Genomic DNA, 21468 nt, shown 5'->3' with positions numbered 1-21468 from the left:
TCTAGCTTTGTAGATAGTAACACTACTATCAACGTCCGTCTTCCTCTTGAAGATCCATTTATTCTTAATGACTCACCGATCATCGGGCAAGTCAATCAAAGTCTACACTTTGTTCTCATACATGGATCATATCTCAGATTTCATGGCCTCAAGCCATTTCGTGGAATCTGGGCTCATCATTGCTTCCTCATAGTTCGTAGGTTCATCATGGTCTAGTAACATGACTTCCAGAACATGATTACCGTACCACTCTGGTGCGGATCTTACTCTGGAAGACCTACGCGGTTTGGTAGTAACTTGATCTGAAGTTTGATGATCATCATCATTAACTTCCTCACTTATTGGTGTAGGAATCACTGGAACTGATTTCTGTGATGAACTACTTTCCAATAAGGGAGAAGGTATAATTACCTCATCAAGTTCTACTCTCCTCCCACTCACTTCTTTTGAGAGAAACTCCTTCTCTGGAAAGGATCCATTTTAGCAACGAATGTCTTGCCTTCGGATCTGTGATAGAAGGTGTACCCAACAATTTCCTTTGGGTATTCTATGAAGACGCACTTCTCCGATTTGGGTTCGAGCTTATCAGGATGAAACTTTTTCACATAAGCATCGCAGCCCCAAACTTTAAGAAACAACAGCTTAGGTTTACTGCTAAACCATAGTTCATACAGTGTCGTCTCAACGGATTTAGATGGTGCCCTATTTTAAAACGTGAATGCAGCTGTCTCTAATGCATAACCCCAAAACGATAGTGGTAAAGAGATATCATAGATCGCACCATATCAAATAAAGTGCGGTTACGACGTTCGGACACACCATAACGATGTGGTGTTCCAGGTGGCATGAGCTGTGAAACTATTCCACATTGTTTTAATTGAAGACCAAACTCGTAACTCAAATATTTGTCTCCGCGATCAGATCGCAGAAACTTTATTTTCTTGTTACGATGATTTTTCCACTTCACTCTGAAATTCTTTGAACCTTTCAACTATTTCAGACTTATGTTTCATCAAGTAGATATACCCATATGTGCTCAAATCATCTTGTGAAGGTCAGAAAACAACGATGCTTGCCACGAGCATCAGCACTCATTGGATCGCATACATCGGTATGTATTATTTCCAATAAGTCAGTAGCTCGTTCCATTGTTCCGGAGAACGGAGTTTTAGTCATCTTGCCCAAAAGGCACAGTTCGCAAGCATCAAGTGATTCATAATCAAGTGATTCCAAAATTCCATCAGTATGGAGTTTCTTCATGCGCTTTACACCAATATGACCTAAACGGCAGTGCTACAAACAAGTTGCACTTATCATTATTAACTTTGCATCTTTTGGTTTCAATATTATGATTATGTGTATCACTACGATCGAGATCCAACAAACTATTTTCATTGGGTGTGTAACCATATAAGGTTCTATTCATGTAAACAGAACAACAATTTATTCTCTTACTTAAATGAATAATCGTATTACAATAAACATGATCAAATCATATTCATGCTCAACGCAAACACCAAATAACACTTATTTAGGTTCAACACTAATCCCAAAAGTATAGGGAGTGTGTGACGATGATCATATCAATCTTGGAACCACTTCCAACACACATCGTCACTTCACCCTTAACTAGTCTCTGTTTATTCTGCAACTCCCGTTTCGAGTTACTAATCTTAGCAACTGAACTAGTATCAAATACTGAGGGTTTGCGATAAACACTAGTAAAGTACACATCAATAACATGTATATCAATTATACTTATGTTCACTTTGCCATCCTTCTTATCCGCCAATCACTTGGGGTAGATCCGCTTCCAGTGACCAGTCCCTTTGCAGTAGAAACACTTAGTCTCAGGCTTAGGATCAGACTTGGGTTTCTTCACTTGAGCAGCAACTTGCTTGCTGTTCTTCTTGAAGTTCCCCTTCTTCCTTCTGCCCCTTTTCTTGAAACTAGTGGTCTTGTCTACCATCAACACTTGATGTTTTTCTCGATTTCTACCTTCGTCAATTTCCGCATTACGAAGAGCTTGGGAATCGTTTCCGTTATCCCTTGCATGTCATAGTTCATCACGAAGTTCTACTAACTTGGTGGTGGTGGCTAGAGAATTCTGTCAATCACTATCTTATCTGGAAGATTATCTCCCACTTGATTCAAGCGATTGAAGTACCCAGACAATCTAAGTACATGCTCACTAGTTGAGCGATTCTCCTCCATCTTTTAGCTATAGAACTTGTTGGAGACTTCATATCTCTCAACTCGGGTATTTGCTTGAAATATTAACTTCAACTCCAGGAACATCTCATATGGTCCATGACGTTCAAAACGTCTTTGAAGTCCCGATTCTAAGCCGTTTAAGCATGGTGCACTAAACTATCAAGTAGTCATCATATTGAGCCAGCCAAACGTTCATAACGTCTGCATCTGCTCCTGCAATAGGTCTGTCACCTAGCGGTGCATCAAGGACATAATTCTTCTGTGCAGCAATGAGGATAAACCTCAGATCACGGATCCAATCCGCATCATTGCTACTAACATTTTTCAACACAATTTTTCTCTAGGAACATATCAAAATAAACACAGGGAAGCAACAACGCGAGCTATTGATCTACAACATAATTTGCAAAATACTATCAGGACTAAGTTCATGATAAATTAAAGTTCAATTAATCATATTACTTAAAGAACTCCCACTTAGATAGACATCCCTCTAATCTTCTAAGTGATTACGTGATCCAAATCAACTAAACCATGACCGATCATCACGTGAGATGGAGTAGTTTTCAATGGTGAACATCGTTTATGTTGATCATATCTACTATATGATTCACGCTCGACCTTTCGGTCTCCGTGTTCCGAGGCCATATCTGCATATGCTAGGCTCGTCAAGTTTAACCTGAGTATTCTGCGTGTGCAAAAACTGGCTTGCACCCGTTGTAGATGGACGTAGAGCTTATCACACCCGATCATCACATGGTGTCTGGGCACGACGAACTTTGGCAACGGTGCATACTCAGGGAGAACACTTCTTGATAATTTAGTGAGAGATCATCTTATAATGCTACCGTCAATCAAAGCAAGATAAGATGCATAAAAAGATAAACATCACATGCAATCAATATAAGTGATATGATATGGTCATCATCATCATCTTGTGCTTGTGATCTCCATCTCCGAAGCACCGTCATGATCACCATCGTCACCGGCGCGACACCTTGATCTCCATCGTAGCATCATTGTCGTCTCGCCAATCTTATGCTTCCACGACTATCACCAACGTTTAGTAATAAAGTAAAGCATTACATCGCGATTGCATTGCATACAATAAAGCGACAACCATATGGCTCCTGCCAGTTGCCGATAACTCGGTTACAAAACATGATCATCTCATACAATAAAATTCAGCATCATGCCTTGACCATATCACATCACAACATGCCCTGCAAAAACAAGTTAGACGTCCTCTACTTTGTTGTTGCATGTTTTACGTGGCTGCTACGGGCTTAAGTAAGAACCAATCTCACCTACGTCAAAACCACAACGATAGTTTGTCAAATAGACTCCGTTTTAACCTTCTCAAGGACCGGGCGTAGCCATACTTGGTTCAACTAAAGTTGGAGAGACAGTCGCCCGCAAGCCATCTCTGTGCAAAGCACGTCGAGGGAACCGGTCTCGCGTAAGCGTATGCGTAAGGTTGGTCTGGGTCGTCTCGTCCAACAATACCGCCGAACCAAAGTATGACATGCTGGTAGGCAGTATGACTTGTATCGTCCACAACTCACTTGTGTTCTACTCGTGCATATAACATCAACATCAATAACCTAGGCTCGGATGCCACTGTTGGGTTTCGTAGTAATTTCAAAAAATTTCCTACGCACACGCAAGATCATGTGATGCATAGCAACGAGGGGAGAGTATTGTCTACATACCCAACGCAGACCGACTGCGGAAGTGATGACACGACGTAGAGGAAGTAGTCGTACGTCTTCTCAATCCAACCGATCAAGCACCGAAACTACGGCACCTCCGAGTTCGAGCACACGTTCAGCTCGATGACGATCCCCGGACTCCGATCCAGCAAAGTGTCGGGGAAGAGTTTCGTCAGCACGATGGCGTGGTGACGATCTTGATGAACTACAGCAGCAGGGCTTCGCCTAAACTCCGCTACAGTATTATCGAGGAATATGGTGGCAGGGGGCACCGCACACGGCTAAGGAATAGATCACGTGGATCAACTTGTGTCAACTTGTGTGTCTTTGGGGTGCCTCTACCTCAGTATATAAAGGAGCCAAGGGGGGAGGGGGTGCCGGCCAAGAGAGAGAGGCGCAGGAGGAGTCCTACTCCTACCGGGAGTAGGACTCCCCCCCCCAATCCTATTCCAACTAGGATTCCCAAGGGGGAAAGAGGGAGAGGGGTGGCCGGCCACCTCTCCTAGTCCTAATAGGACTAGGGGAAGGGGGGAGGCGCGCAGCCCCCTTGGGCTGTCCCTTTCTCCTTTCCACTAAGGCCCATGAAGGCCCATATGGCTCCCGGGGGGTTCCGGTAACCTCCCGGTAACCCGGTAAAATCCCGATTTCACCCGGAACACTTCCGATGTCCAAACATAGGCTTCCAATATATCAATCCTTATGTCTCGACCATTTCGAGACTCCTTGTCATGTCCGTGATCACATCCGGGACTCCGAACAACCTTCGGTACATCAAAATGCATAAACTCATAATATAACTGTCATCGTAACCTTAAGCGTGCGGACCCTACGGGTTCGAGAACAATGTAGACATGACCGAGACACGTCTCCGGTCAATAACCAATAGCAGGACCTGGATGCCCATATTGGCTCCTACATATTCTACGAAGATCTTTATCGGTCAGACCGCATAACAACATACGTTGTTCCCTTTGTCATCGGTATGTTACTTGCCCGAGATTCGATCGTCGGTATCCAATACCTAGTTCAATCTCGTTACTGGCAAGTCTCTTTACTCGTTCCGTAATACATCATCTCACAACTAACATATTAGTTGTAATGCTTGCAAGGCTTATGTGATGTGTATTACCGAGAGGGCCCAGAGATACCTCTCCGACAATCGGAGTGACAAATCCTAATCTCGAAATACGCCAACTCAACATCGACCATTGGAGACACCTGTAATGCTCCTTTATAATCACCCAGTTACGTTGTGATGTTTGGTAGCACCCAAAGTGTTCCTCCGGCAAACGGGAGTTGCATAATCTCATAGTCATAGGAACATGTATAAGTCATGAAGAAAGCAATAGCAACATACTAAACGATCGGGTGCTAAGCTAATGGAATGGGTCATGTCAATCAGATCATTCTACTAATGATGTGACCTCATTAATCAAATAACAACTCATTGTTCATGGTTAGGAAACATAACCATCTTTGATTAACGAGCTAGTCAAGTAGAGGCATACTAGTGACACTTTGTTTGTCTATGTATTCACACATGTATTATGTTTCCGGTCAATACAATTCTAGCATGAATAATAAACATTTATCATGGAATAAGGAAATAAATAATAACTTTATTATTGCCTCTAGGGCATATTTCCTTCATGCCCCATATCCAATATGGTGCATCTATGATGTTCGGACACACCATCACACTATGGTGTTCCAGGCGGTGTTAGTTGTGAAACAATTTCCACAATGTCTCAATTGTGTACCAAACTCGCAACTCAGATATCCATCTCTATGATCATATCACAGACATTTTATCCTCTTGTCACGAAGATCTTCAACTTCACTCTGAAATTACTTGAACCTTTCAATAATTCAGACTTGTGTTTCATCAAGTAAATATACTCAACATCTACTCAAATCATCTGTGAAGTAAGAACATAACGATATTCACTGCATGCCTCAGCACTCATTGGACTGCACACATCAAAATGTGTTACTTCCAACAAGTTGCTATCTTGTTCCATCTTACTGAAAATGAGGCTTTTCAGTCATCTTGCCCATGTGGTATGATTTGCATATCTCAAGTGATTCAAAATCAAGTGAGTCCAAACGATCCATCTGCATGGAGTTTCTTCATGCGTACATACCAATAGACATGGTTCGCATGTCTCAAACTTTTCAAAAACGAGTGAGTCCAAAGATCCATCAACATGGAGCTTCTTCATGCGTTTTATACCAATATGACTTACATGGCAATGCCACAAGCAGGTGGTACTATCATTACTATCTTATATCTTTTGGCATGAACATGTGTATCACTACGATCGAGATTCAATAAACCATTCATTTTAGGTGTAAGACCATTGAAGGTATTACAAAGTAACTATTATTCTCCTTAAATGAACGACCGTATTGCGATAGACATAATCCAATCATGTCTATGCTCAACGCAAACACCAAATAACAATTATTTAGGTTTATCACCAATCTCGATGGTAGAGGGAGTATGCGATGCTTGATCTCATCAAGCTTGGAAACACTTCCAACACATATCGTCATCTCACCTTTAGCTAGTCTCCGTTTATTCCGCAGCTTTTATTTCGAGTTACCAACACTTAGCAACCGAACCGGTATCTAATACCCTGGTGCTACTAGGAGTACAAGTAAAGTACACATTTAATATAATGTATATCCAATATACTTCTGTCAACCCTACCAGCCTTCTCATCTACCAAGTATCTAGGGTAGTTATGCTTCAGTGACCGTCCCTCATTACAGAAGCACTTAGTCTCGGGTTTGGGTTCAACCTTGGGTTTCTTCACTGGAGCAGCAACTGATTTGCCATTTCATGAAGTATCCCTCCTTGCCCTTCTTGAAACTAGTGGTTTCACTAACCATCAACAATTGATGCTCCTTCTTGATTTCTACTTTCGCGGCGTCAAACATCGCGAATATTTCAAGGATCATCATATCTATCCATGATATGTTATAGTTCATCACAAAGCTCTAGCAGCTTGGTGGCAATGACTTTGGAGAAACATCACTATCTCATCCGGAAGATTAACTCCCACTCGATTCAAGTGATTGTTGTACTCAGACAATCTGAGCACAAGCTCAACGATTGAGCTTTTCTCCCTTAGTTTGCAGGCTAAGAAACTCGCTGGAGGTCTTATACCTCTTGACGTGGGCACGAGCCTGAAATCCCAATTTCAGCCCTCGAAACATCTCATATGTTCCGTGACATTTCGAAATCGTCTTCGGTGCCTCAATTCTAAACCGTTTAACATTACTGAACTATCATGTAGTAATCAAAATGTGTATGTTAGATGTTCGCAACATCCACAGACCACGTTCGAGGTCCAGCACACCGAGCGGTGCATTAAGGACATACGCCTTCTACTGTCCGCATAATTGCTACTATCAACTTTCAACTATATTTTCTCTAGGAACATATCTAAAATAGTAGAACTAAAGCGCGAGCTATGACATAATTTGCAAAGGGCTTTTGACTATGTTCAGGATAATTAAGTTCATCTAATGAACTCCCACTCAGATAGACATCCCTCTAGTCATCTAAGTGATTACATGATCCGAGTCAACTAGGCCGTGTCCGATCATCACGTGAGACGGACTAGTCATCATCGGTGAACATCTTCATGTTGATCGTATCTACTATACGACTCATGCTTGACCTTTTGGTCTCTTGTGTTCCGAGGCCATGTCTGTACATGCTAGGCTCGTGAAGTCAACCTAAGTGTTTTGCGTGTGTAAATCTGGCTTACACCCGTTGTATGTGAACGTTAGAATCTATCACACCCGATCATCACGTGGTGCTTCGAAACAACGAACTTTCGCAACGGTGCACAGCTAGGGGGGACACTTTCTTGAAATTTTAATGAGGGATCATCTTATTTACTACCGTCGTTCTAAGCAAATAAGATGCATAAACATGATAAACATCACATGCAACCAAAAGTGACATGATATGGCCAATATCATTTTGCTCCTTTTGATCTCCATCTTCGGGGCTCCATGATCATCATCATCACCGGCATGACACCATGATCTCCATCATCATGATCTCCATCATCGTGTCTCCATGAAGTTGTCTCGCCAACTATTACTTCTACTACTATGGCTAATGGCTTAGCAATAAAGTAAAGTAATTACATGGCGTTCTTCAATGACACGCAGGTCATACAATAAATCAAGACAACTCCTATGGCTCCTGTCGGTTGTCATACTCATCGACATGCAAGTCGTGATTCCTATTACAAGTACATGATCAATCGCATACATCACATATCATTCATCACATTCGTTTGGCCATATCACATCACATAGCATACCCTGCAAAAACAAGTTAGACGTCCTCTAATTGTTCTTTGCATGTTTTACATGGCTGCTATGGGTTTCTAGCAAGAACGTTTCTTACCTACGCAAAAACCACAACGTGATATGTCAATTGCTATTTACCCTTCATAAGGACCCTTTTCATCGAGTCCGATCCGACTAAAATGGGAGATACTGGCACCCGCTAGCCACCTTATGCAACAAGTGCATGTCAGTCGGTGGAACCTGTCTCACGTAAGCGTACGTGTAAGGTAGGTCCGGGCCGCTTCATCCCACAATACCGTCGAAACAAGATTGGACTAGTAACGGTAAGCATATTGAACAAAATCAACGCCCACAACTACTTTGTGTTCTACTCGTGCAAAGAATCTACGCAATAGACCTAGCTCTAATACCACTATTGAGGAACGTAGCAGAAATTCAAAATTTTCCTACGAGTCACCAAGATCTATCTATGGAGAGACTAGCAACGAGAGAGAGGGGAGTGCATCTACATACCCTTGTAGATCGCTAAGTGGAAGTGTTCAAGAGAACGGGGTTGAAGGAGTCGTACTCGTCATGATCCAAATCACCGGAGATCCTAGTGCCAAACGGACGGCACCTCCGCGTTCAACACACGTGCAGCCCGGTGACGTCTCCCATGCCTTGATCCAGCAAGGAGAGAGGGAGAGGTTGGGGAAGAGTCCGTCCAGCAGCAGCACAACGGCGTGGTGATGATGGAGGAGCGTGGTATTCCAGTAGGGCTTCGCCAAGCACCGTGAGAGATGAGGAGGGAGAGAGGTAGGGCTGCGCCAGGGAGAGGTCAAAAGTCATCTGTTGGCAGCCCCAAAGACCTCAACTATATATAGGGGAGAGGGAGGGGGCTGCGCCCCCTCTAGGGTTCCCACCCCAAGGGGTGCGGCAGCCCCAAAACCCATCTAGGGTGGCGGCCAAGGGGGGAAGAGGGGGAAACTTGCCCCCAAAGTAAGGTGGAGGTGCCCCCTCCCCAAACCCTAGGCGCCTTGGGCCCTGGTGGGGGGCGCACCAGCCCACCTGGGGCTGGTCCCCTCCCACACTTGGCCCATGCAGCCCTCTGGGGCCGGTGGCCCCACTTGGTGGACCCCCGGGACCCTTCCGGTGGTCCCGGTACATTACCGATAGCATCTGAAACTTTTCCGGTGACCAAAACAGGACTTCCCATATATAAATCTTTACCTCCGGACCATTCCGGAACTCCTCGTGACATCCGGGATCTCATCCGAGACTCCGAACAACATTCGGTAACCACGTATATCTATTCCCTATAACCCTAGTGTCATCGAACCTTAAGTGTGTACACCCTACGGGTTCGGGAACCATGTAGACATGACTGAGACAACTCTCCGGCCAATAACCAACAGCGGGATCTGGATACCCATGTTGGCTCCCACATGTTCCATGATGATCTCATCGGATGAACCACGATATCAAGGATTCAATCAATCCCGTATACAATTCCCTTTGTCTATCGGTATTGTACTTGCCTGAGATTCGATCGTCGGTATGCCGATACCTTGTTCAATCTCGTTAACGGTAACTCTCTTTACTCGTTCCGTAACACATCATCCCGTGATCAACCCCTTGGTCACATTGTGCACATTCTGATGATGTCCTACCGAGTGGGCCCAGAGATACCTCTCCGTCACACGGAGTGACAAATCCCAATTTCGATTCGTGCCAACCCAACAGACACTTTCGGAGATACCCGTAGTGCACCTTTATAGTCACCCAGTTACGTTGTGACGTTTGGTACACCCAAAGCATTCCTACGGTATCCGGGAGTTGCACAATCTCATGGTCTAAGGAAAAGATACTTGACATTTAGAAAAGCTTTAGCATACGAACTACATGATCTTGTGCTAGGCTTAGGATTGGGTCTTGTCCATCACATCATTCTCCTAATGATGTGATCCCGTTATCAATGACATCCAATGTCCATGGTCAGGAAACTATGATCACCTGTTGATCAACGAGCTAGTCAACTAGAGGCTCACTAGGGACATGTTGTGGTCTATGTATTCACACATGTATTGCGGTTTCCGGTCAATATAATTATAGCATGAACAATAGAAAATTATCATGAACAAGGAAATACAATAATAACCATTTTATTATTGCCTCTAGGGCATATTTCCAACAGGTAGTCCAGCTCGAGCCCATGGATGATGTAGGAGATGAGCTCGTCGTCTTGGATGGGCTTGCCGGCCGCGGCGAGCTCGTCAGTGAGGCCGCGCATGGAGGCGAAGAAGGAAACCATCGAGAACATGCCCGCCAGCGCCACCCAGAGTTCGCCTGCCGTGGTGATCGTGGTCACCGAGACGAGGACCTCTTTGGAGAGGTTGTTGAGCAGATAGCCGAGCACCTGTTGATCCTCCCTGGCCCAGAGGGGGTGGAGAGGGTTGGGCTCAGAACTTTCCTTTCCGTCCTTGTCCTTGGTGACGAGGGGTTCTGGCCGGTTCCGTCGTGGTGTCGTCGACGTAGCCGAAGACACCGGCGCCCCGCAGTTGTAGCGTGATCTGAGTCTGCCACAGAACGTAGTTGGTGCAGGAGAGTTTCTCCGTGACTCCGCCATTGAGGGTTGGCTGGATGACACTAGAGGAAGACATGGCGGTTGTGCACTAGATGGGGATGGAGATGCTAGATCGATGGAAGAGGGATGCTCTGTATACCATGTGCGATAGTGAAAACGTCTTACCCCAATGAGAGGGGACGTCGTACATGTTATAGGCAGGGGCGCACCTCCCTGGATAGCGCATACAGTTGAGGAGATTACATCTTGGAGATCAAGAAAGCTAGAGATAGATGAAAGTTGTTACAGGAGATAAACCAGGAGCCTCTAACCCTAACCAACCGAACCCAAGACTTCTATCATGTTACAATTCTTATGTACGACGTTACATATGTTTAACACGCTTAACAGAAAGAAGGCATTTTTTAGTAGTTGAAACGTCTAGTGCTAAAATTGAGTAGTGTGCTAATGGCAAAACTGATGAAAACCCAAAATGAAAGATGAGTTTATTCGTGATCTACTAGAACAGCACACCTGTGAATACCAATAAATTTATTACTACTAGGAATTCTTTTTTATGATCTGCTGGGATGCTCTTAGATAGTTTAATCTGATTGTCTAGCGTCAGCTTTTTCCTTGTGCAGTTTCACAACACTATTGACACGCAAAAGTCAAAACCATGTTTGATATAATTTTTTCTTGGTACAAGAGTACCTTCCATACCAAATATTTCTGCAAAATGCAAGCTTTCTTCACTCATGACTACACCAGTGCAGTTAAATTGCACTGTGCACACCTTCACACAAAACAAAATTCAGTGCAAACCCAAACAAAAGAAAAATCATGAAAGATAAGCTCTCATTATTGGTAGAACACATGCTCTGCAATCCACTCCTATGAACATGTAGTGCCATCCAATCACAAACCTATTTGCTTCCTGTGTACCTATTTATAGCTTCTGTCACTCTTCTCTATCTACATGGCAAAGTGCTTATGCTCAGTGTCTGATATGGCCTGGGTTTGGGTTGCCAACGAAGTAGGCAAGAACCCCTACCAAGGGAGCATTGATGTAGGTAGTGGGTTCAGATTTCCTGTAATCAGCGCGGTCGTCCCCATAAGCATCATCCTCCCCTGGCCCGCCGACGATGGCGCCGACCAACGGGTTAGGGTTCGGGCTAGACGAGTCGTAGTAAGGCGTGCCGTCTTTGCACGCCATGCGCTCCTGGTGGTCCTTGATCGAAGGCAAAGATGACCCCCGGTGGTGGATCCGCTGAGGATATCGGTCGCCGTACCCGACCATGTACGACATTTTCATCGGGTTGTCTCCCAACAGATAGTCTGTCTGAAAACCGGCAATGCAGGTGAAGTTAGAAAGTTCAGTGTTCAACCAGTCAATGTGGTGAAGGATGTTATACCTGTTTTTTGGCTTGAAGCCGGAGGGTGTCTGGACCAACTGAGATGTCACCACAGTTGACAGTGTGAGAGGACTTCGTGAGATACTTGGCGTAGGTCAGGAGCAGGAAGGAGATGGAGGTGACATGCTGCATGTTGCTGCCTCCAGGCTTGTAGATCATGCCGCCCGGCGTGTACTGGATGTGCGGCGACGACGACTCCGGGATGAGCGTGCAGATGAAGCTGTCTGCGGACTCCTTGTAGGACTGCATGGACAGCGTCTCGCCTTCTATGAACTCCTGCAGATCAAAGCAGTCACTCATGTGTTATGTTAATTTGGTAGCAGAGGTTGTGTTCAGAAATGAAACAGGGTTGATGGGAGCAGTTTCTGGACCTTTGAAATGAGGACATTGAGGCCGGCGTGCTTGTTGTCCCAACCAAACTCGTTGATGCTGTCCTCTGCTCCGAGGGTCTTGCCATTGTTCTGGATGTACTCCCGGAATGTGTCGTCGCCTGAGGCCCTCCGTAGCCAGGCCGCGCCCCACAGCAGCTCATCCTGCCATGAATGTCAGCTTAATCAGTTCTCTAAGTCATATTTTTGTGAATATTGTGATTTGGAATGTGTGAGAATAGAGCATCTTTTATGATGAAACATTTGCTTCTACTAGTTCAGAAATACATGGGCCTATCTGATGATGTAATGTCTGAAGGTGATCAATCTGAATTACAAGACAATGAAGTTCTGCAAGTTCAGAAATAGAAACTTCGACGCTGCTAACGACACAACACTTGCTTATGGTGTACTAATACTCTTTTGGCATTTTGAACTGTTATTCTTGTGCTGAATTATGTTAGCTAATGTCTGTTCTTTTAGAGAACCCTGATGTCTGGTTATCAGAAGTTCAGAGAACTCTGCAAGTGCAGTGGTAAAAACTGTCTTTTGTTGCTGTTATTCCGGTGCTAATAAAGCTTAAAGACATTATTACTTCGCATCAAGGTACCAAAGTAGCAATGCTGCAACACAAAACATTGTAAACCTGCCTGTTTCTTCTGATCAGGTAAACGCAACCTGATACATATGTTAACTTGGTCTTCTTTACTGTTATTTTTATGTCAGAAAAATGGCTACACCTATATGTTAGCCTGCCCTGTTTTTCTGTATGACGCAGTGCACCGTGCCTGTCCCCAACTTATATTAGCCTCAGTGCAACACGATGTGATCAAGTTCCATCGTTTCTCGTGATCAATCCGAGGTCAGGTCGCCATGTAGCTGGAGGAGGAAGAGAGTCAAGAGGCTGACCTGGTACCCGTTGAAGTCGCAGTAGAAGGGGCAGCCGCCGGCTCTGAGATCCATGTCGTCGCTGTAGGCGCCCCTGTGCGAGTCGGCGAACTCGAACGCCTTCTTGGCGCTGTCGAGAAGCAGCTCGGCGTACTCCCGGTCGCCGTCGCGGAACACCATGGACGCCGCGGCCAGCGCCGCCGCCGTCTCCCCGGCCACCTCCGAGCCCGGCCGTCCCGAGCTGACGTTGTACACCGTGCGCTCCGTGTCCATGTCCTCGGGCCTCTCCCAGCACTCGTGGTCCTTCCACGGGTCCCCCACCTGCATCATACACAATGCCGGAGACCGGCGGTCACTCTCGTGCGCGTACGGCGGCGTGCTCTGCCGCGGCATGCCGTGGAGGTGCAATGTGGGCGGTGGGCGTGCGCGCTTGCCTGCATGAAGATGACGCCGGGGTGGGCGAGGGTCTTGAGGAGGTAGTCGGTGCCCCAGCGCACGGCATCGGCGGCGTGGCGGCGCTCCTCGCGCGGCATGTCGTCGCCGAACTCGAGGACGCTCCAGGACAGCATGGTGGTGGTGAACGCCATGGGGAAGCCGAACTTGACGTTGTCGCCGGCGTCGTAGTACCCGCCCTCCAGGTCGACGCCGGGGCCAGCCGCCTTGCCGTCCGACACGCCGGAGTCGCCCCGCCACGCCGCGCGCTGGTCCGCCGGCAGCCGCCCGGACCGCTGCCCCTCGAAGAAGAGGATGCACTTGGCCAGCGCGTCGCGGTAGTCGTGCCCGCTCCGCTTCCACGGCCACGGAAACGACGCCGACGCCGACGCCGAGGCGAAGCACAGTGCCACCAGTAGTAGGACGCGCACGCGCAAGTGGTGGACGGGGGCAGAGGCCATTTCGAGCTCACTCACTCACTCACTCACTCACACTCACTCCCTACTGCACACTAGGCTGCTCTGCTAGATAGAGCACGTGAATGGCGATCGGTGCACCCTCTCCCGTATTTGGCGCGTATTTATAGGCATTCCCCAACGGTGTAAGCTCGCTCGCTCGTGCCGTCTGCCACTGTGGAGTGACTGACGGAATCTGGGGCGAGGTTTCATCGGAGTAAATTCACGCACGGTGGAAACCGCCGGCGATGAATGCACGCTCATCCATAGTTCCCAGAGGAATAAATCCATGGCGCATATGTGGATCCATGAATGGGTTGGAGATATACCATTTATACACATAATGCAGCCGACGGAATTTAACGTGGATTGGGAGGGTTAAAGGACAAGGGTGGGGGTCACGGGGGTGGTGGTAAGGAGAGGGAGGTGTGGCCAAAGTTTTTTTAGGGTTCTTCATGGACGACACGGGCGGACAGCAGCTAGCTCGGTCGCAGCGTGGTCACATGCAGCGGTTAAGGGGCATGCAGGAGTGTAGGACCAGCTCGGCGGTTGGAATCTTACATGGAGTGGAGTGGTGGTGTTCCTTTATGGCTTTGATCGGATAATTTGTTTGATTTTTCATAGGTAGAGCAGATTGCCGGAAGCAACAAAAGGTCAAAAATAACTAAATCAACTTACACAAGAATAAGGACATAACGCGAACTCAGCGCAGCTCGGATGGTTAGCTTCTTTGTGGTGTAATTCATTCCAGTCTTTCCGGCGATGTTCGTTCAGTGGAACTGTCAACTCACTATCTCAGAGGTGCTCGTAGGGGTAGGGTGTGCGTGTTTGCGTTCATAGAAGTAAGTATATGTGAGCATCTGAGATTGTACTAGTTAAAAAAAAACATAATGATAGTTTTCCGACATTGTATCTAGTCAATGTTAGCACTATTTACTAGGTGAAATGCCGATGTGCCATGATAATTAAAGAAAAGAGAAATGTGAGTTCTATGTCAGCGGAGACGCGGTTCTTAACTCAGTTTAATCTTCGATCAGGTGTGGCCTCTTCCCCGTTTTCTCTCCTTCTCTTCTCTCTTCATAGGTAGGGCATAATGTTGAGAGTTAAGCATAATCCCTGAACCAATTAAATACAACACACTTAGATACAACACTTAACAAACAATACATTGTCAGGGTGGCCGTCTCTTAAAATCTCCCTCTCTTAAAATCTCCCTTCATTTAGCAAAGAGCATAAGAAACAAATGCAGTGGAAGGTGACCTTACTTCTATATTAGTTACCACTTTCATACCGTTTGTGAACCAATAGTCTACATAAGACTTGGGTATCTGGTGCTACGAGAGCATCTAACATCAGGTGCTCCAGGAGCCCCCTAGCCGTTGAATCTGAGATCCAAAGGCCACAGAGGGAGCTCATGCAAATTTGCAAAATATACCTCGAGGCGTCAGCTCATTACGTACAGGTCCAGCGCATTCTCGGATGACTGTTGGATCTCAGATCAATGGTTGGGGAGCTTCTGGATCACCTAACCTTAGGTGCTCCCATAGCACCTAGTACTTTCTCGTCTACAAAAATAGCAAGACTGACATGTCACCGCACATAGAAATGATGATGTGGCCCGACATTAACTAAGAGTGGTAAAATGTGACCAAGTTAGAAATGACACATAAATAATACAATGTGCGGAGTGAAACTGTGCAAGAAATGTCTTGTTCAAAGCAAAAATGGGACATGAATAGGGGCATCATGATTCATGGATCATGCCGACGCCGTGGGGTAATAACACCCTTCCCCTGAACGACAGGCATGGGGGCCCTCCTACCATAGCTGTAAAAATGAGTTGTTTAGGTCAATTTCACTTCCATGACTGAATATGCTCCCATGATAGCAGAAAGGGTTATTTTCGCTGCTATTGCAACATTGCTTAACACGGGGTGCAATGAAGCACCCATTTTGGTTATCTACTTCCTCCATTTCTTTTTAGTCCGCATGTAAGGTTTGGTCAAAGTCAATCTTTGTAAAGTTTGACTAACTTTATATTAAAAAATATAAACATTTACAATATGAAATCAATAGTATCAGATCCACCATGAAACGTATTTTCATACTATATAGTTTTAGTATTGTAGATGTTCATATTTGTTTATATAAGTTTGGTCAAACTTTGTGTAGTTTGACTTTGATCAAATCTTATATGCAGAGTAAAAAAAAACGAAGGGAGTACTTATGTTTGTCAATTTGGTTTTGTCGTAATGCACATTTGCAATTCATTACTCTTATCTATGAGCTGATTGCGGTAATGATGTGTTTCAATGGCATGGTAATCGGAAGCACAGTGATTTGGTTTTTTTTTCAACCAGGCTTTCACCCCTTTCCACTAACTGCTTAACGGAAATAACTAGTACTTCCTCTGTTTCAAAATTCTTGTCTTAGATTTGTCTACATACGGATATATCAAGTCACGTTTTAGTATTAGATACATCTGTATCTAGACTAATGTAAGACAAGAATTTTGGGACGGAGGGAGTACAAGTTGTGTAATTCTACAATTGGAAAAAGGGGACGGGAAAGGGGAGAAGCGAGTTGAAGCATTAGCAGGAAACCCGATGTAGGTGCCCGCTATCGAAACAAGCACCGTGAAATAGGGCAAGCTACTAGTGGCTTTTTTTAGGGTTACTAGTGGCTTTTTTTAGGGTTACTAGTGGCTTTTGTGCTAATGTAAACTGCGTGCATTTTCAGAAGTAGATATCATAGGATAGAAGATGTTCTTTATCTACAAACGAAAAAGCAGTACGTCCGCGGTCTCTTGTTTTTTTGCTCGATCCGTCGTTACACTTTCCCACTTTCCATCCGTTCGTTCTCGCCGGATCACGCAAGATCAAGAGTCCACCTCGGACTCCCGCGCCTCCACTCAACCCGCAGCAACGCCGTCGTCGTGCATCAGTGCATGCATATGCCCGAGGCGCGTCCCGATCATCCAGCAAGAGGACAAGGGAGAGATCCTCCGCGATCCGCGTGAGAGCGGCAGCGTGGCCGGAAAGGGGCGGGACACGTTCGCTCCTCGCCGGAGACACGGGCCAGGCCCGGGCGGCGAATGTCGCCAATCGGGACCGATCGACCGGCCGGATAAATGTGGCGTGTTCGCCGATGAGAGCGGGTCGTTGTGATCATGGAATTTGGCCGGCGGGTCGTCTGATCTTCTCCCCGTCTGGACGTCCCGCGGTGTGCGTATAAACGGCGCGGGGATCGGCGGATCCGTGGCGGATTGGTGGCGATGGCGACCCTGCCCCGCCCCGTTCGGGAATGCGGCCATGCAGGACGCGCCAACCGCAGCTCGGGTCGCTTGCACCATGCAGGCATGTACTACATCCACATCCATATCCACACATGCTGTTTAACTTACTGACCAGCTACCGGTGATGTGTCCCGCTGCTGCCCGTGGCGCCACTGCTACAAGCATTCGCTTTGCTCCCCGTGCATGTCCCGCTGCTGGCTAGCTGCCACTGCTACCGGGCAAAGGGGTCACATGGTCTGGATGTACTGCCAATCTTCTCCAAAACAAAATAAAAAGAAGGAGATCGATCTTCAGGCTTCCTCTTTTCCACCTCCTCCTAGTACAACATTTGGAGGTGAGGAGACATATCAGCGAAAGATAAAGAGATCAGCAATTCACCATCGACCGATTCCTCCTCGCTGATGCTTCATCGGCACACTTCTTCAGTTATATACATTACTAGGTGTCTGTCATGCGTCTGAAACTAGAAGCAGCCACGCATGGAGGTTAACCTGAGTCAGTCTTTTTAGACTGACAGTATGTTGGTAAATTAGTATGGACACATGCTTTTGCTGCTGAGCTACCAGTGACGCTCGGTGCACTGCAGAAAGGCAGTAGCCGCATTGTTGCCATGTCAGAGAGATAGGTCGGTGCACTTTCTCAAGGAAGCACAGCAAGAAAAGAGATGGAGATCGAGACCTGAATTCGTGTGCTCGGTTTTACGGGACATGGTGCGTGGGGACTTTCTTGCTCCTAGGGATCGTCTTTGCGTGCGGGGGTCCAAAGCTTAAGATCCTGCCATAGCAAGACAGAAAGAAATAAGCCCTATGACTCCGTGGGAACTCCTCTTTGGTGAACCCCTAAATCTTTATTAAGTTTGACCAAAGCAAAAAAAACATATTAATATCTACTCTACAAAATAAGTGAACCACGATACACATTTCATGACGAATATACTACTGTAATATTTATTTGATATTGCACATATTCATATATTGTTTCTTATAAACCTGACCAAATTAATAGGAATATATGAGTATTTAGTCTACAAAACAAATGTATACCATGAATACACATTTCATGACGAATCTATTTATATTTATTTGATATTGCAGATTTTGATATATGTTTTCTTATAAACCTGATCAAACTCAATAAAGCTTGACTTGATGTAAATTATGAATAGGGGGTACTGTATATGCTTTAATTAGCATTAAGTACTTTATAATGGCCATCATCATGCCCCAGGCCATGCTTGACAAAGCCCAGTCTAAAAATACAAAAGCCTAAGTCTAGCTGGTCCAGAACAAACGAACATTGGTTTTTAATTTTTTATCAATTTTAGAGTACTAGTAAATGCATGCGTGCAATGCATGTTGATGTCAGACAGAAAATTAATTGCAAGTTGATATCAGGCAGAAAATTCATTGTCTGTTGATTTTAAGTAGGATATCAATCACGTGTTAATTACATGGATAGTCCATATTTGATATGTTATTAATTGCACACTAAACATGAGCGCTTAACATTGGAGGAATATAGGTCGTTGGATTGACACCGTTTAATGGCTGAAATTTGTTGGATCAGTCCCTTTATGTCTTTTTATATTGGTATAGATAAAATCTTATATTATATCTACATTTTTAATGCAATAATGATTTCCACATATTTTAGTCTTTTGGGGGATTGTGAGCCAGGCTTCTCGCAGAAAAGCTAAGCCCGACTCAAATGTTGGGGTTCCAGGAAATTATGTCGGGTTTGTCCATGGGTTAATCCTTCTTGTGGCTCGTTGCGACAGAATTTAGACAAATACATCAACGACCTCAGCCAGCCCAGTTCGGGTTAGCCTGTGGTTTCCAGTTTTCGAAAGGTTATGGGACTAACTAGAGGTTCTCGTTTAGTTTTTCATTTTTCTTCCTTTTTATGTTGTTTCCTTTACTCTTTTACCAGTTTTCTTCCCGTCTTTTTCTTTCCTTTCTGCTTTTTTTCTTGTTGTCACTTTTCCTTTCCTTTTTTTTCCTTTCCTAGTATATTTTCTTTTATATGTTTTCCAAAATGTTCACATTTTAAGAAAATGTATCAGAATTTGGAAGTGTTTGTATTACTGAAAAATTTATACATTCTTTAGAAAAAAAATCACATTCGATAGAAAAAAGCTTTAAAAAAATCATGTTTTCAAAAAATGTAGAATTGTGTAATTTTTTTAGTGAAAACTTGTAGCCTTTTTTAGTGAAAATCGACTGAAAATCAATGGAGAAAAAACACTGAGAAGGGAAATATGGGTTGGCCCATAGGGGAACGCTATGTGCGTTCGCTTGACATCTTGTCGCGACGAGCATCAAATAGGACATCTTCTCTCATTCTCGGGCGTAACCTTTTTTACGTAAATTTTTTTGTTGTTTTTTGTTCTTACACTTTTTTATATGATATTTTTTTCAATAAAACTTATTAGACCTGATAATTGGCCTAGTTTGTTTCATCAAACAAAAAGGTGGATTCTACAATAACTAAGAGCATCCAATTGACTGCATAGTTTACGCCCGCCAATGTTATGGCTGCTCCTATGATCCTCGTTGCATCCAATAAGGGTGCAACGCACACAGGGGCATTTCGACTGGGCCGACCCATTTGCGGGTATTATAGCTCGAGGTTCAAAAAAATTGTGAATGGATTTTGAAAACATGGAAAACTTTCAATTTTGTGATTATTTTCGGAAACATCATCAATATTTAAAAAATCAAAAAGTTTTAAAAAATAGAACATTTTTTGTATTTTGAATATTTTTATATTACTAATCAAATTTTGAAAACTGTGATTTTTTAGAAGTCTTAACAATTTTTGAAAATTTCAACAAATTCAAAGAAATAAGAATGAAATTTGAAATTTCAGAAAGTTTCAACGATATAATTTTTCATAAAAAAATAGTCATTAATTTTTGAAATTCCAAATAAACAATTAAATTGAGTAGTTTCTGAAAGGCGTAAACAAAATTTTCGAAATTCTATGAATTTTCTGAAAATGTGAACACATTTTAAGTTTTGTTTGTGCATTTATGAAAAGAAACAAAAAGAGAAAATGAAACAGAACATATGAAAAAAGAAAGAAAAAGAGAAAACAATAGAACAAAAAAATTGATTCAAGAACCTTCTAGAAGATACCCATAAATGCAAAAGAAATCATACATAAAAAACTATGCTAGCTAAATTGGCTGGCCCACACAGATCGACCGTCGGCTACTATTGGACACAGTGAGAATTCCCGAAATCATTAGTTAAGGAGTACTCCTTGCGGAGAATACGCCAACTTCCCCAGGTTGCGACAAGTGGCGCGTAACCTGAGAGTTTTCTCTTTTTTTGTAGATTCGTTTATTCAAAACGTTTTATCTCTTAAACCGTGCATCCAAATCTCGAACCGCTTTCGCCGTTGGATTCCTCGCGTCTGCATCCAAATCTCGAACTGCTTTCGCCGTTGGATTCCTCGCGTCGAGATCTTCTAAACTAGATACCATGTTGATAGGTCTTGACGAACTTTTTTTTTCACAAAAAAACCAGGCGAAAAAACCGACGAAAAAACCGAACCGGGAACACGGGTTTTTTCTTTTTCTGAAAAAGGCACGCCCGTGCCTCTGACGAAATCACAACCGTGCCTCTTGCGGAAGCAAAACTGTGCCTCTCATGAAATAAAAAAATATACGCGTTTTTTTCCTTTCCGAAAGAGGCACGCCCGTGCCTCTCGGGAAAAGCACAACCGTACCTCTCGCGGAAGCAAAATCGTGCCTCTCGCGGAAGAAAAAATAACAGAAAACGTGTTTTTTTCCTTTTTCAAAAGAGGCA

General features: G+C 44.5%; 1 protein-coding gene across 1 annotated transcript; it reads right to left on the bottom strand.

Moving 5' to 3' along the window:
• Nucleotides 1-11642: 11642 nt before the first annotated feature.
• Nucleotides 11643-14452, bottom strand: LOC119311250 (endoglucanase 23-like). The gene is made up of 5 exons (XM_037586888.1): nucleotides 13909-14452; nucleotides 13496-13795; nucleotides 12590-12751; nucleotides 12219-12494; nucleotides 11643-12145 (listed from the first exon to the last, which is right to left on the bottom strand). The coding sequence occupies exons 1-5, from the start codon at nucleotides 14365-14367 to the stop codon at nucleotides 11801-11803; spliced, it is 1542 nt and encodes a 513-aa protein (XP_037442785.1). The 5' UTR covers nucleotides 14368-14452; the 3' UTR covers nucleotides 11643-11800.
• Nucleotides 14453-21468: the final 7016 nt, after the last annotated feature.

Source organism: Triticum dicoccoides, chromosome 5B, assembly GCF_002162155.2.
Source record: "Triticum dicoccoides isolate Atlit2015 ecotype Zavitan chromosome 5B, WEW_v2.0, whole genome shotgun sequence".
Classification (NCBI taxonomy): Eukaryota; Viridiplantae; Streptophyta; class Magnoliopsida; order Poales; family Poaceae; genus Triticum; species Triticum dicoccoides.
The sequence above is the reverse complement of the archived record's forward strand: the minus strand, read 5'-3'. Positions and strand labels throughout refer to the sequence as shown.

Excerpts from the sequence above, each read along its gene's own strand:
- LOC119311250 (XM_037586888.1), bottom strand. The coding sequence starts at position 14,367 with ATGGCCTCTGCCCCCGTCCACCACTTGCGCGTGCGCGTCCTACTACTG. Across the intron at positions 13,796-13,908 it reads CCGGCGTCATCTTCATGCAG|GTGGGGGACCCGTGGAAGGA; the intron begins GCAAGCGCGCAC and ends TGTATGATGCAG. Across the intron at positions 12,146-12,218 it reads GGCTTCAAGCCAAAAAACAG|ACAGACTATCTGTTGGGAGA; the intron begins GTATAACATCCT and ends GCCGGTTTTCAG.